The sequence below is a fragment of the Polyodon spathula genome, chromosome 1 (genome assembly GCF_017654505.1).
Source record: "Polyodon spathula isolate WHYD16114869_AA chromosome 1, ASM1765450v1, whole genome shotgun sequence".
Taxonomy (NCBI): Eukaryota; Metazoa; Chordata; class Actinopteri; order Acipenseriformes; family Polyodontidae; genus Polyodon; species Polyodon spathula.
Window position 1 is genome coordinate 94,696,726 of NC_054534.1, and position 16,308 is coordinate 94,713,033.

The 16,308-nt window shown below is 33.5% G+C and overlaps 1 protein-coding gene across 1 annotated transcript in view; it reads left to right on the top strand.

The window, feature by feature from the left end:
• Positions 1–12,020: 12,020 nt before the first annotated feature.
• The window catches only part of rab28 (RAB28, member RAS oncogene family), a 56,630-nt gene continuing 52,342 nt past the window's right edge, over positions 12,021–16,308 (top strand). The window contains exon 1 of the mRNA XM_041266732.1: positions 12,021–12,228. Coding sequence (XP_041122666.1) covers positions 12,154–12,228 — 75 coding nt within the window. The 5' untranslated portion in view covers positions 12,021–12,153. The remainder of the gene's footprint in view (positions 12,229–16,308) is intronic.

Consider the following 16,308-nt stretch of genomic DNA (forward strand, 5'->3'; position numbering starts at 1 on the left):
TTATTGCTATGAGCAAAATTTGGTACTTTAAAATATTTACATTTTAAATGGAATGTAGGACCATTTCCTTTTCTGTGTGACAGAAAAAAAATCGGAGGTCTACAATATGTTTTTCATTCAAAGGTAACATAGAGGCTGTATTCTAGTGAACTGGATAAACAGGTTACCTCCACTAAGAGTGGAGCCTGTGAGCGTTTAAAAAGCATCTCACCGGCAACTACAAACATTGCATTAATCTTCAGTTAAAAATCAGCTAGGAGCTCTTACATGAACCTTGTTTGTTTGTTTGTTTTTTTTTTTTTTTTTAGTTCTTTAACATTATCAATTGTTTTTTTTTCTTTCTTTTTCCAACATAAAATAAAATAGAAATGGTATTTGGGTAATACTGCAATAAGTATAGCCCCTGATCTCCAAAAAAGCAAACACTTCTAGATTCTCCATGTCTTAACAATTCTTTCTTCTGTATAACTGAGACAAAATTGGAACTTCAAAATTATGGGAAATGTGTTGTGCATTTATTACCATTGTAACAGATGGAGCCAAAGACATCTCCATAAACAAACCACATTAAATTTTACATTTAAATAGAGATACCTTAAAATATATAAATCAGAATACCGTAATATCTTTCAAACAATTCTGTTTATATGCTCTCAGTTTATATCTTGCATATTTTAAAGAGTAATTCTCAACACATTAGAACCTTTACAATGCATTTAATTTAAGGTGGACATCTATTTTTATGGTTAATTTACAGCGGTTCAAATTATTCAAAATATTCCTATTTCACCGACCACCCTTTACGATGTATGGACTCTTCTGTAAATAATTGCGTCATTTATATCATAGAAATGTTTAAAAGTATGTTAAGCTCACTTCACCAAAGTTTTGTTTAACTGTTGTGACTGTGTTTTTTCCAGTTACAGGCACGATAATCTGATTATAGTTGATCACTTTGCAGGGAAGAATTTAAAATATTTGCATCATGGTTAGATAAGGAAAACTCGTAATGTCGCCAGTGTGTTTAGATTTACTTTACAATGGAACGGAACGCATAGTTAACATTCTGTATCGGGTGCATTGACAACTATTAAACGTTCAGATAACATCAAGAATTAACCGGCGGTGGCGCTTATATTTCGATGTCCGTTTTTTGTAGTAGCCTAAGCGATTGTCTCTCAGTTTTCCATGTAGGCTACCTAAGTTGGCCACTAGTAAGAGCTCGTAGCCTGCCTTCGATGTTTAAGGATTTCCAACAGACCTCTATCCTAACAAAAATATATTTTGTGCAAAATTGTAATCGCAAATTGCAAATCGCACTTTACATATCGAGGTAGTTCATTTTTGATGTGCTCAGTTTGTAAAAGTATTTCTGGGGACCAATTTGCTCACAGGGTACACTTTTTTTTTTAAAAGCAATTTTGTTTGCTATAAATACAAAGGTGATTAAAAATGACACAAGACCACATCAGAGATTCCCAGTCTGCTGTTTGCATCTCTGATCTGGTCTTGTGTAATTTTTAATTACCTTTGTACTTATAGCAAAAAATTAGCAAAAAATAAAAATGGAATACAATGCGTTACCAAAAATGACTCCGACATTTTATTGATAACTACTGTAATACATTGAGTGTCAAATATTGTTTGCATTGTATTTAGGTCAAGGGGGCATTTAGTGTTCAATATCCTTTTTAATGAATCCCCCACTCTCTGTATCACAGTTTAAATGTGAGCCAATTTAAAGATCCCATATGTGGAATATTTGCCGAAGGAAAAATGGTACGATTGGGGTTTACTTTAAAAGTGCTTTACATACAGCAACCATCATATAGTTATTAAACAAGATGCAGTGATATTATTTAAACTAGGTTGTTTACCTTATATGAAATAGCCTAACGCCAAAGCAAATAATCCCATTATTTTTAATTGCAAAGTACTCTTATATGTATCTATATCTATCTGTCGCTAATGTGAAATAGTCTCCAAACATATAACTTATCTTAATGTGTAACATTTTCACCTATTAAAATCAGATGGAGACAATCAGCAGCACTATCCCTGTTATTTACTTTACAAATAACAGGTCCAACGCCATACCAATTCAAGTATGATAAACGTCTTCAGAAAAGTAGACCTATAGCGTCATTATTTTCAAAAAGACAAAAAACAAAAAAACAAAAAACAAAAACAAAACAACAACAACAAAAAAAAAATTGAATTGCATGCATATATCAACAATTTAACTTTTAACAAATGACCCTATTCATACTGAACACAGCCCACATTTCTACCAGGGGTATCTTTGCAAGACAAGAGATGCATTTATTTACAGCACATAGATTCACTGCAATGCCAGTACAGTGAACAGTATAATCACAGTTTTAGTTGAGCAACGGCATTATTAGTTGTATTATTATTGACATAAATGGCTAATTAAATATTTTTGGAACTACTCTTACACATTTTATCCCAAAACGATTGGTCTAAAAATGAGTTTACTAGTCATCTAATTGATAATATTACTAGTAATAGTGGACTGGAGTATTTTCTATCCTAAAACTAATACATTTATCTCTATTTGAAAATCGATTCTATAACAACTTCACTACATCTGGGACCAAATCAAAACTTTGACAACCCGTTAATCGCACTTAACAAAATTGTATTCAATAGCGTTTTCTTTGCATGAGTAGAAGAAATAAGATACTTACAAAAACAAAAAACAAAACAAACAAACAAAAAAAAACAAACAAACAAAAAAACAATAATAATAATAAAAAAAAAAAAAAAAAAAAAAAAAAAAAAAAAACCCGGTATTAAATAGTTTTGTTAAGTGCGATTAACGGGTTGTCAGAGTTTTGATTTGGTGAGGGCCTAAATGTGAAATATACTGATGTCCAAATCGTTTTTTTTTTTTTTTTTTTCTATTTCTTATTCTGTTAATCATTTGTGTCCAGGAGTGTGAATTTAAAAGTCTATATAATGTATCAGGTTATGATACATTATTAAGCTTACACGTCTTTGCAGAAATACTTGGTCAGGTTTTTTTTTTTTTTTAAGTTATTAGAGTCAAAATAAAATAATAATCTTTATTTATACATAGCGCCTTTCATAGTCGACCACCATGACGAAGCGCTTTACAAGATACGTGACTAGGGTGTGTGAGCTATGCATGAGCTGCAGGGTCACTTACAAGAACGTCTCACCCCAAAGACTGAGCACAAATGACAAATGAGTTATTGGCTGAGCTGGGATTTAAACCAGGTACTTACTGGTTACAAGCCCGTTTCTGTAACCACTTTAACACAGCCACAAAACGGTGTATTTGTCAGATTTGCTCTCAGCAGAACTAGTTCAGGATCTCGGTTCTAGGTAATAAGATGTCGTATCAGGGTATGAAGTCGGGAGCACAATATAAGACAGAAGTAGCGTTTCATATAACGTTGCTCACACTGCTTGGTCGCATTACCTGTCGAATTTCACCGACAAAAATTTACTCTCCTGTGTATTTAGACATAGACTGAGACAATTACAGCGACAGAGGGCATCGGAAGATGAGTGCGCAGTATCTTTGACATGGTCTCTTCTTTTATTATTATTATTATGTATTGATATTGTTTTATTGTAATAATGTAGCCTATTGTTATTTTGTAATGTTTACTATTTCTCGATACTGTAGACTTATATTTGTTTTAACCACGTGTAAAATCGCTTTAGATAATGTAACATGAAAGACTCTCTATAAATAAATAAACTTGAAAATGTAAATCGATCAATAAATTATAGTGACCCTCTCTGTTTCTGCTGAGAGTATATAGGGTAAGAGGGACGCAGCCTGTTTGATCTCATGTTACGGCCCGCTAGTGGCCTTGTTTTATTTGCAATTGACAGTCTTTTTAATGATCTTTGGGGGAAAACTTTACATAACTGTTAATTAAAAAAAAAAAAAAAAAAAAACACAGTGGCCTTCTTCTAGCAGTAGACCTATCTACAAGCTAGCTCTGCTAGTATGATGTGTTCTTTTTGTTGCTGTTTGTGCACATGTCAGCAGTGATTTTCCTGTCTGGTTTGTCTCCTAACACAGCCCCCCCCCCCCCCCCCCCCCCCCCCCCCCGCCCCCTTAATAATTATGATCGTTATATTTAGTCTTTTTAAAATGTGTCTCATGTGTTCTAACATATTTAATAATTATTTCGTTGAATATTAAAATACTCGTGTTTAATAACTCTGTATTAGTAACACGAGTATGTGTTTATGATGCGGTTCCAAACGCGTAAATTACATGGGAATATATAAAATTACATATACAGCATACATTAGATAGACAATGTGGTGTTAGGCCATTTAAACCTATAGTCATATGACTTGATTACGCAATTGTGATTTCCAAGAGCACTGAAAATGCATTCCTTGTGTTGCGTGGTCCATGTATTTTCAGACGAGGCTAGTCCACATTTAAACACAACACAATCGATTCAACTCGAATGCACAGGTGATAACTCACGAGTCTGGTAACAGGTCGAAAGACCTATCGTATTTGAACTTACGATCTCGCAATATAGAACCGGGCCCCTTGACTCCTCCCAGTGATTCATTTCAAATATTTTTGTATTGCGATATAAAACACATAATAATAGTTCGGTACTAATATGGTAAAGGTACAGTTCGATAATAATATGGCAAAGGTTTACCATATTCATGGAGATAACAGCTTACACTATTAATAGCCCTATTATATTTATTTACAACTGTTGCGGTCTTTAACAGACAACTGGAGCAGTATGAACATAAGAACATAAGAACATAAGAAAGTTTACAAACGAGAGGAGGCCATTCGGCCCATCTTGCTCGTTTGGTTGTTAGTAGCTTATTGATCCCAAAATCTCATCAAGCAGCTTCTTGAAGGATCCCAGGGTGTCAGCTTCAACAACATTACTGGGGAGTTGATTCCAGACCCTCACAATTCTCTGTGTAAAAAAGTGTCTCCTATTTTCTGTTCTGAATGCCCCTTTTTCTAAACTCCATTTGTGACCCCTGGTCCTTGTTTCTTTTTTCAGGCTGAAAAAGTCCCTTGGGTCGACACTGTCAATACCTTTTAGAATTTTGAAGTAGACTATCCATGGGGAAAATAAATAAATAAATAAATAAATAAATAAATAATAATAATAATAATAATAATAATAATAATAATAATAATAATAATAATAAATAATAATAACAATGCTGATATATTATAATAATAAACATTTCTCTGTAGTTTTAATGGCTCAAGGTTATTTTTTAATTATGGTAATTTGTGTTATGGTTTAAATCTCTAGAATTAATCATGTTTTATTACACAATATGTCAGTCTACAGAAATGACGTGGCATTTTTTTGCTACGCGTGCCCTGAACATATCATCTTCGTTTAAACTATTTAAAAACGTAATCATGGAAGGTTGTTTTTCCTAACAGAATCGTAAGACATATGCTGGGACAAATACAGCTTAAAAAAAAAAAAAAAAAAAAAACTTAAAATAAGATTTTATGTTAATATCGTTTTTAGAGTACAACTAACTATTTATTTGAAGAAAATACAGTAGGATATTATTTTAATTATGAGTTTTGTTAAATTTTGGGCCCCTGGCATTGTTTTAAAATGTAATTAAATAATAAATATTACGGAACTTCACGATATCAATAATGTTATTTCTTCAGATATTTTAATGGATGTGGTAATACGATGGGTTGCAGTTTTTGTTTTTCACATCTAAAAGTACTAACATTATATGAACACTTTGATATTTAATTTTTAACATTACATACCCGTTATTTGATACAGTTGTATATGACTATGACTTTTTATGGCTTGAATTTAAAACTAACAAAATATAAAAATTTCACAGATATAAGACTTTACTCTTCCACGAATGTCTATGTATCTGTGGTAAGAGTTTGTACGTCAAGGACAATTTCTTTATACAAGTTAATAGAGTACGCTTGACATACATAATAGTACTTAATCATTACAATTATTTTCCCTTCCTCGCAGACATGTTCCAGTTGTTGTTCTAGATCACATTTCACATTTAATGATAGAAAATTACTATTTGAAATGTTACATATTTTGACACTTAAATCCGTGGACCATATGTTTCCCGAGCGAGAAATAAATTTGTTCGGGCATATAACTTAATGACATTATATTAAGGGGTGGCAGATTAGGAAACCTGAATATCAAAATCCCAGCATCTTGTGATTAATGTGTGGCCATGTGTATAAAATGAAATCGGTGAAGTATGGTTTGAAAGGCATATGTAAATGGATAAGTTAATTCGTGTTTGCATTGGTGCTTTGTTTGAATTCTAAAAATTATGAATTGTGAAATAAGAAAGATTTCGTCTCGCAATGGAAAGCTATACAATTTTTATCAAGGGACTCGTGAAGTAAAACTAGTTGAACGTGTAACTTAAGAGGAGGAATTGTATTTTCTTCTTTTTGGTAAAATCTGTTCAGCTCTGCTATCTTGAATCACTGATATCATCGATTTTATAATAATAATATAACAGTGGACCAACATCACAAAGCTTATGAGACTATAGGGTGTTTAAACTATGCATCAGTTACAGAGTTACTCACTTAACAACAACGTCGCACCCGAAAGACGGAGCACATACCAATAGTTATGTTTAATACGTTTATTAAGCATGCATTGCTTTTGATTTCTAATTTGTTGTTTTTAATTAATCTTGTGTTGTCTTCTTAATGCATAATTAATAATATGTATATTATACAACCCTTGAAAAAGTTCTGGGATACAGAATAATAGTCATTAAGGTAATTAATTATATTGTGCACTATTGAAGCATTTAACTGATACTGTGTATTCAAGTAGGCTACAAGTATGCAAAAAACTGCAAATGTTGTATTTTCTGACATATTATTCATATGATAATATTAGTAATAACACCATTTTCAAGCCCTTAGGCATAAGACCTGGGCCAGCTGAATATTAAACGGAGGTTACAAGCCACAAGGCAGTACAATAGCACCTGAGCTAGTAAACTAATAGCTATGCCTTTGAACTGTTTTGATGGAGCTACTGTACCACTCTGGATACAGTACTGTACTCCTGTTTTTAAGAGAAATATATAAAGGCCATATTTTGAACAGCTGCAAAGCAAAATTTACATACTTTTATATGTTATAAAATTAGAGATGACTCAAAATATGAATAAAGCCACTCCCTCTTTCATGTAACTTGTGCTAGTTTTATTGGAACTGTTCACTATGGGTTAACATTTGAATCCAAAAGTTGGTCTGTTTTATCTATCATTGGGACTGTGAAAATGAAAAGTGGTTACACAAAAGTAAAGGTTTTGAAATACCATTTTATCTCCATTATTATCACATTGTACAAATGATATACATGGATAACATAAACAATAGGACTATTTTAAAAACAATCGGTCACATGAAACATTGAAGTAAATAAACAACCACTGTCTTACCTATGTCAATTGATGTCAACACCTTATTTAAATTTTTTAGGATGATGTACTAAACTTTTTCCCAGTGAAATGTGTGGAGAGATGTTGTCAAAATAACGACTAGTGTTTTATCAACATTACTGTCAACGCCTAACGCTGTACAATATATGCTAAGGCTAAGGTTAAAAGTTCATTTGATTTAGCCAGTCATATATATTATATATATATATATATATATATATCTATATATCACCAGTATATATATATATATATATATATATATATATATATATATAGTAAAAAAACACATTGACACTAATTGACATATATAAGGTTTTATATAAAGAACATGTTTCAGATAACAAGAAACTGCTTAGATTCACATAAACGCTTAAATGAACCTTAAGAGTTGTGTATGTGAACATCAACATTTAGTTTTCTTTTTTCAGAGAAAGGTATCAGCTTGTTGGTAAATGCTTTGTGACTGTACATGTTGCTCCTAGTTTCTTAGTTAGTATAATTATAACGTGTCTAGAAAAATAAATAGATAAATAAAAATCACTCAATATTTATCGGCAAGCATTTCCATGGAATTAATATATAACATTTAATTTCAAATCTTATTATTGGGGGTTGGGGTAATGGATTTTTCAATCTGATTATTTAGACAGACCAGTTTTTCACCTGTTTTCAATTCTATCTGAAATGCATTGTGCTGTATTGTGTCTTCCAAAAATAAATTATTTAACTTTGTTTGAAAATTCAGATAACTTTGTTGTCTCTTGGTTTCTACCAATGGAGAATATTTTCTTTTCCATAATTGTGAGTGTAGGTGCATAATTACGTGTCCAAAGTTTGAATATCATAAGGTTGGCTAGGCATATGTGTACCTCAACACCAAGAAATTCCCACAGCACTGTTAATTCTCTGCCATGTATTCTGTAATATATGACAATGGTATCTCCCTGCTAGCAGGTTCATCCCTCTTTTCGTGGTTTTATTGTTTAAATAGGACCAGCTACTTTATGACAGATGTCATCAATGGCATCAGAAGCAGGTCTGAAGCTGTTATACGATTTGTAGGCCTACTTTGATTCTAAAGTTGTTATTTTATTTTATTGTATTTACTATTCACAACAAGCTTCCTAATTCATTCAACACCCCCTGGGTAGAGGGGCCACTGGTGAGTATATCAATTAAATTGGTTTAACAGCTATACACCAATGTGTTTTTTACTCTCCAAATACAAGCATTTACTTTTCGAATACAAGTTTGTCTGTATTAAGGTTTGTTTAATTCGGAGGAGTAGATAACCTTGATGGGGAAAATACCCAAGAGACTCAGATTCCAGAAGATATAAAGAAATGAATGAGAGTCCATTGCACACAAATTTGTTGTATATTAGTTAGATAGCATACATGCTAGGATTACGTTTTCCTAAACAACCTCTGCATCTGTGTTACCATACAAGGTTTGTAGTTAAGCATTAGTAGTGATGTGTCTAAACACTTTCATTTTAGGAAAAATATTTAGCACATAGTGTTTCATACAGTATAAAATAAATTAAATTCAAAAGCTGGAGGCACAAACAAATAGATATATAAAACAAAACTTGTGCCATGCACACAAGCCTAGCAGATGCAGGAGGAGGGACCATATCAATGCTGGAGAAATTTTTAAATACCATACTTTTGACATCCAAAATTGCAAAACAAGCATAATTTCCTCAATTCAGTCAAATACCGCATATCCTGTAAAAAAAGACAAACAGCACACTGTTCCTTCTATCATTACACCACACTTCTATTTGCTGTTCCATCTTCTCCTACAACACACAAAGAACCCTATTTCCCTTAGGATGGCCATCCAGTTTGAAACCAGCACATGATTTTTATACTCCAGTAGTACCCATAATCTTAGCCTAGTAAACATGTTTTATCATAATTGAAGGCTGATTGGGGGATATAATTGAGGATGATTATGTGAAATAAATATTAAATATGTACAATCCAAATATAGGTTTAAGCACAGCTATATCTAAGAACAACACATAAAGTAATATACTTCTTCACAAATGCTTATGTTGATGAGATATATAGTAGCTTCATATACAATCATTACCAAAAGAATGATCACAATATTTGTAGAGTTATTAGTAAGCTAGTTGTTAATAACCTAAATAAGGGGCTGCTAAAATGAAGTCTAACCATTCTATAATAGGTTTGTATAATTGTACAACTACACTAGTAAGGACTGAAAAATAAACCCATGAACCTGTGTTATCAAAAAGTGTTAAAATCATCTTTTTTTTTGTAAGCAAACAAACAAATGATGCTTTTTACATTTTGCTTGGCTGTATCTCTTAAGAGACAAATAACACAGCTACCATTAAATACACTATGTTACCTGTATTCAAAATGTACCAGTTTTTATTTTTTTATTTTTTTTTATGAACCAATGGGTATATTTTCATTATTTTAAACACACACACACACACACACACACAGAGACAACGTGTGGATAATCACCCAATTGTCAAGTACTGTAGTGTATTTGTTACAACATGATGACTAATGTTGTTGGTTGATAATCTCTAATGTAAGTGTTTAAATTGCATGTTGGCCTGACCAGAACAAGGTTATCCTCACAATACTTGCACTCCTTCATTTTGATCATATAAAGAGTTGAATGAATAATGATCAATTAGCTTATATAAAACTGATAACATATTTTGTATTAATATTTAATGTTTTTACAATGAGTGAATAAGGTTCTTTTGTTTTTTTTAACTTACATTAAGTGGATGCACTTTGTCATTTAGCAGCCTTGCTGAATGTACAGCCAGCATTTTGCAGTTTAAAAGGCAACATTTAAATAGGGGCAATGTAACAGTAACAAAAGGTATACTTCTAGGAAATACACAACATGAATGTCACAGTAACAGATTTTTGTTGATTTAATACATTTTAAACTCAGTTTTGGTAAGTACTGTTTCACATAAAGAAACATTAATGAAGACTTCAGATAGAAACGATTGACTCTACATTCAGCAACAACAATTAAACAATTAAACTGGTGCTCTTATTGACATGACTGACTTTTGGGGAGCAGAAAATGACCAGAATTGCAATGGGAGTGTTATCTGGATAAAATATGAGACATATGCCTATACAAAATATAATAACATTTTCAAAAAAGGTTGTATCAGTATTAAAATACATACAAGTCATTTGGAGAAATTTACAGTAAAGTCTGTAGCATATGACTTATTTTGAAACAGTTGGTAGAGGGTTAAAATAAAATAAAAAATGCATGTTTTTTGCAAAAGTGCTTATGGGACCTTAGCAAGGGCTCTGGTACTAGGGGTGCTGGGGGTGCAGCAGCACCCTTGGCTTTGCATGGCTTCCACCATACACAGGGGTTATAGTTTTGCTCAATGGCTTTCAGCACCCCCACTTCAAAAATTGTTCCAGTGCAACTGGAACTTAAGCGAATGGAATGTGAGCAAGAAGTAAGGCAGCATTCAAACACAGTAGGGTTGTTATGTGATTTGTGCTTCTTGTTAAAACAGCATTTGATCTACTGGTACTACAGCACTTGCTGCACGTCTATTTTTAAACAGGAGACAATGATATATTCAGCGATATCAACGTATTTAGCGAATATGAGGTTAGGTTGTGTTTAAAATATAATGTAAAGTCATTTGCATTCTTAGGACATGGGTGGGGGTATCACTGCAGTTGTGAGACGCCACTCTCGTTAAATCGTCGGATATATCTGAAGAGGGTGATAAGGTTATTCAGAGATTCACAGATATTCACTTAGAAAGTGGACTGAGTAGGTTATACTACTAGCAATAATACCTCACCCCCAGCGCCACTTGTTTTTATAGCTGGCCAGAGTAATAATAACAAAAAATATCATTACAGTAACGCGTAGGTGCAGAGAGAGATAATATTATGCAGACTGTGGTGTGAAAACATTGAAAAAAAAAAAGAAAAAAAAAAAAGTATCTACTTGAATCTGTTCAGAAAAACGTATTTCCATGCAAGATTTGCACAATTCCAAAACTGGTTTAGTTGCAGTCTGTGAAGTAACAGTAGCCTGTCAAATAAATAAATAAATAAATACATAAACAGCGTTCGGCGCATATAGGCTCATTAATCTATTTTCGATGTGTTGGACATTTAAGGCTACCTTTCAAACAAACAGTTTGTTACTTATGTTTCACAAAACCAACAGTACAGTACCTATACTCTCAATAAACAAAACATTGAAGCTAAGTCTTGTTGTAACCTCTGACCCCATTTTCCTTGGATACAGAGACGCGTCATAGATGGAATAAACCATTATAAATCTACAGTTAAAACGCAGCAGTAAGTGAACATTTATAACCAGATAAAAATAATCTGTTATATATACATTTCATTTTTATTTAAGCGAGTTAATGTCATCCGTCAAACCTGGTTCCTTTTTGTTATATATCTATATCTATATATATATTTGCATTCTTGTACAGTGTCTCCTGCTTTTCAGTGCAATAGGATTTCCCCAGCATAGCAATTGCGTGAATATGGCGTCTGGTTGCTTAGCGCTAGTCCTTTTAATCTTTATCTGATAACATTTCTTTAATTAATTTCCAGTTCATATTATACAGTTTATATTATCGTCTTCATAAACATCATGTCTGACTCGGAGGAAGAATGCCAAGACCGACAGCTGAAAATTGTTATTATAGGAGACGGAGCATCAGGAAAGGTGAGAGATTTTGAGATTCAGGACGACAGATACACAGACATTGCAGCATCAACAGAAAAGGGGATTTAGGACTTCCAATTCTATGTACACGCTTTGCAAAATCTTTTAGCTGAGAGGCGTTTGCTTTCGTTATTAGAAAAACAAAATTAAATGATCCCGTTTACCTATTCGGAAAGATAGTACGGATAGGCTTTGATATTACAGACAGTGTTTATACAGTACTGGTGATTAACTTGAATAATTTATGACAATAAAATGAACAAAAAAAACAAATAATAATAATAATAATAATAATAATAATAATAATAATAATAATAATAATAATAATAAAAAAAACTGGCGTAAATAACTACAATCTTGGTAGGATAAACATTTGTATGATGGCTATGACAATGCAATATTGATTGAATACAGCACAAATACCCCTAAAAAATTAACTCAGAAATACCATTTGTTTATTTGTATTTATTTATAGCGATTTATAAACAACTTAAAATATGGAGAGAAAAAAAAAAAGTTTATATTAGAGTGTGCAAATAAGTTAGTTGTCCTCAAAAGTAGAGATAATATGTTATGTACCAAATATAAACTCGATAATGTTTTAATATGTAGTAAGTTGTATACTGTATCCTGTACAATTTTCCTTTGTTTTGATTAAGCGGTAGTGCCCATCGATGACAGCTCTAACCTGTGGTAGTTGACCGTAACTGTAGCTGTGTATTCTGAGCTGAAGAGGAGGGCACTAACGCGTCAAGGTCAACTACCATACGGTGATGACTTCACTGAGAGGGCACTATCGCTATAAAATATTTTTCACGTTACTTTCTTTAAACAACATTTTAAAATTTAGATTTGCCTCGAACTGCCGGGTACCATTCCGCTGAGAAAAGGTTTAGGAAAATATCCTCAAAATGTTCATGATCACATACATAATGAGAGAGAACAAAAAGAAAAGTTTTATTAAACCAATAATTTTTTACTTGCTGGGGGTGCTTATAGTTTATATAAGAACATAAGAAAGTTTACAAACGAGAGGAGGCCATTCGGCCCATCTTGCTCGTTTGGTTGTTAGTAGCTTATTGATCCCAAAATCTCATCAAGCAGCTTCTTGAAGGATCCCAGGGTGTCAGCTTCAACAACATTACTGGGGAGTTGATTCCAGACCCTCACAATTCTCTGTGTAAAAAAGTGTCTCCTATTTTCTGTTCTGAATGCCTCTTTTTCTAAACTCCATTTGTGACCCCTGGTCCTTGTTTCTTTTTTCAGGCTGAAAAAGTCCCTTGGGTCGACACTGTCAATAGCTTTTAGAATTTTGAATGCTTGAATTAGGTCGCCACGTAGTCTTCTTTGTTCAAGACTGAACAGATTTAGCCTGTCTGCATATGACATGCCTTTTAAGCCCGGAATAATTCTGGTCGCTCTTCTTTGCACTCTTTCTAGAGCAGCAATATCTTTTTTATAGCAAGGTGACCAGAACTGAACACAATATTCAAGATGAGGTCTTACTAGTGCATTGTACAGTTTTAACATTACTTCCCTTGATTTAAATTCAACACTTTTCACAATGTATCCGAGCATCTTGTTAGCCTTTTTTATAGCTTCCCCACATTGTCTAGATGAAGACATTTCTGAGTCAACAAAAACTCCTAGGTCTTTTTCATAGATTCCTTCTCCAATTTCAATATCTCCCTTATGATATTTATAATGTACATTTTTATTTCCTGCGTGCAGTACCTTACACTTTTCTCTATTAAATGTCATTTGCCATGTGTCTGCCCAGTTCTGAATCTTGTCTAGATCATTTTGAATGACCTTTGCTGCTGCAACAGTGTTTGCCACTCCTCCTACTTTTGTGTCGTCTGCAAATTTAACAAGTTTGCTTACTATACCAGAATCTAAATCATTAATGTAGATTAGGAATAGCAGAGGACCTAATACTGATCCCTGTGGTACACCGCTGGTTACCACACTCCATTCTGAGGTTTTTCCTCTAATCAGTACTTTCTGTTTTCTACATGTTAACCACTCCCTAATCCATGTACATGCGTTTCCTTGAATCCCTACTGCGTTCAGTTTGAGAATTAATCTTTTGTGCGGGACTTTGTCAAAAGCTTTCTGGAAATCTAAATAAACCATGTCATATGCTTTGCAATTATCCATTATCGATGTTGCATCCTCAAAAAAATCAAGCAAGTTAGTTAGGCACGATCTCCCTTTCCTAAAACCATGTTGACTGTCTCCCAGTACCCTGTTACCATATAGGTAATTTTCCATTTTGGATCTTATTATAGTTTCCATAAGTTTGCATATAATAGAAGTCAGGCTTACTGGTCTGTAGTTACCTGGTTCAGTTTTGTTTCCCTTTTTGTGGATCGGTATTACGTTTGCAATTTTCCAGTCTGTCGGTACCACCCCTGTGTCAAGAGACTGCTGCATGATCTTGGTTAGCGGTTTGTAAATTACTTCTTTCATTTCTTTGAGTACTACTGGGAGGATCTCATCCGGCCCAGGGGATTTGTTTATTTTAAGAGCTCCTAGTCCCTTTAACACTTCTGCCTCAGTTATGCTAAAGTTATTTAAAACTGGATAGGAACTGGATGACATGTGGGGCATGTTGTCAGTATCTTCCTTTGTAAAAACTTGTGAAAAGTAATCATTTAACATATTTGCTATTTTTTTTTCTTCCTCTACGATTTTGCCATTTGTATCTCTTAAACATTTAATCTCCTCTTTGAATGTTCTCTTGCTGTTGTAATATTGGAAAAACATTTTGGAATTGGTTTTAGCTCCCTTAGCAATGTTCATTTCTATTTCTCTCTTGGCCTTTCTAACTTCCTTTTTGACTTGCGTTTGCAGTTCTGTGTACTCTTTCTGCGTACTTTCTTTTTGGTCCTTTTTTAATGCTCTGTAAAGTGCCTTTTTTCGCTGAATATTTTTTTTTAATTGATCTATTAAACCATTTTGGCAATTTAGTTTTACATTTAGATTTGTCTACTTTAGGGATGTAATTGTTTTGCGCCTCTAGTACTACATTTTTGAAGAACAACCATCCTTCTTCTGTGGGTGTTTTCTCTATTTTACTCCAATCTACTTCTGTTAGTCTCTGTTTCATGCCTTCATAGTTTGCTTTTCTAAAATTGTAAACCTTAGCTTTAGTCTTTACTTTTGGGGATTTAAAAAACACTTCAAATGAGACCATGTTGTGGTCTGAGTTTGCCAGTGGTTCTCTGACCTCTGTTTTAGTTATTCTATCTTCGTTATTTGAAAAGACTAAATCAAGGCATGCCTCCCCTCTAGTGGGTGCCTTCACAAATTGTGTTAGGAAGCAGTCATTTGTCATTTCCACCATTTCTATTTCATCCTTCGTGCTACCCACCGGGTTTTCCCATTTTATTTGGGGGAAGTTGAAATCCCCCATTAGTATGGCTTCTCCTTTGCTACACACATTTCTAATGTCATTGTATAACAGATTATTGTGCTCACCGTCTGAATCTGGCGGTCTATAGCATGCTCCTATTATTATGCCTTTTGAATTTTTGTCTGTTATTCTGACCCATATTGATTCGGTTTTATTTTCTTTGTCCAGGTTTAACACCTGGGCTTCAAGACTGTTTCTTATGTATAGCGCTACCCCTCCTCCTCTTCTGTCCTGCCTGTCTTTCCTATACAGTGTATACCCACAAATATTATATTCGTCCCCATCACTCTCAGATAACCACGTTTCTGTAACACCTATCACATCATAGTTACCTGTTAGTGCAGTAGCTTCAAGTTCTAGAATTTTGTTTCTGATACTTCTAGCATTTAGATAAATACATTTAATGGTTGTCTTACCTGAGTTGTTGTTCTTGTTTTGATGCGGTCTCCCTTCTGTTTTTTTGTTGATTTCTCCCCCCTTCCTTTCTAGTTTAAATGCTTCCGAACCTGCTCGAGGATCTTTTCTCCGAGTAGACTAGTTCCCTTGTTATTTAAATGCAGTCCATCCCGTCTATACAGATAGTCCTCGTTGTAGAATGTGGTCCAATGATCAAGATAGGTGAAGCCTTCCCGTGTGCACCACGTCTTCAGCCATTCGTTTTG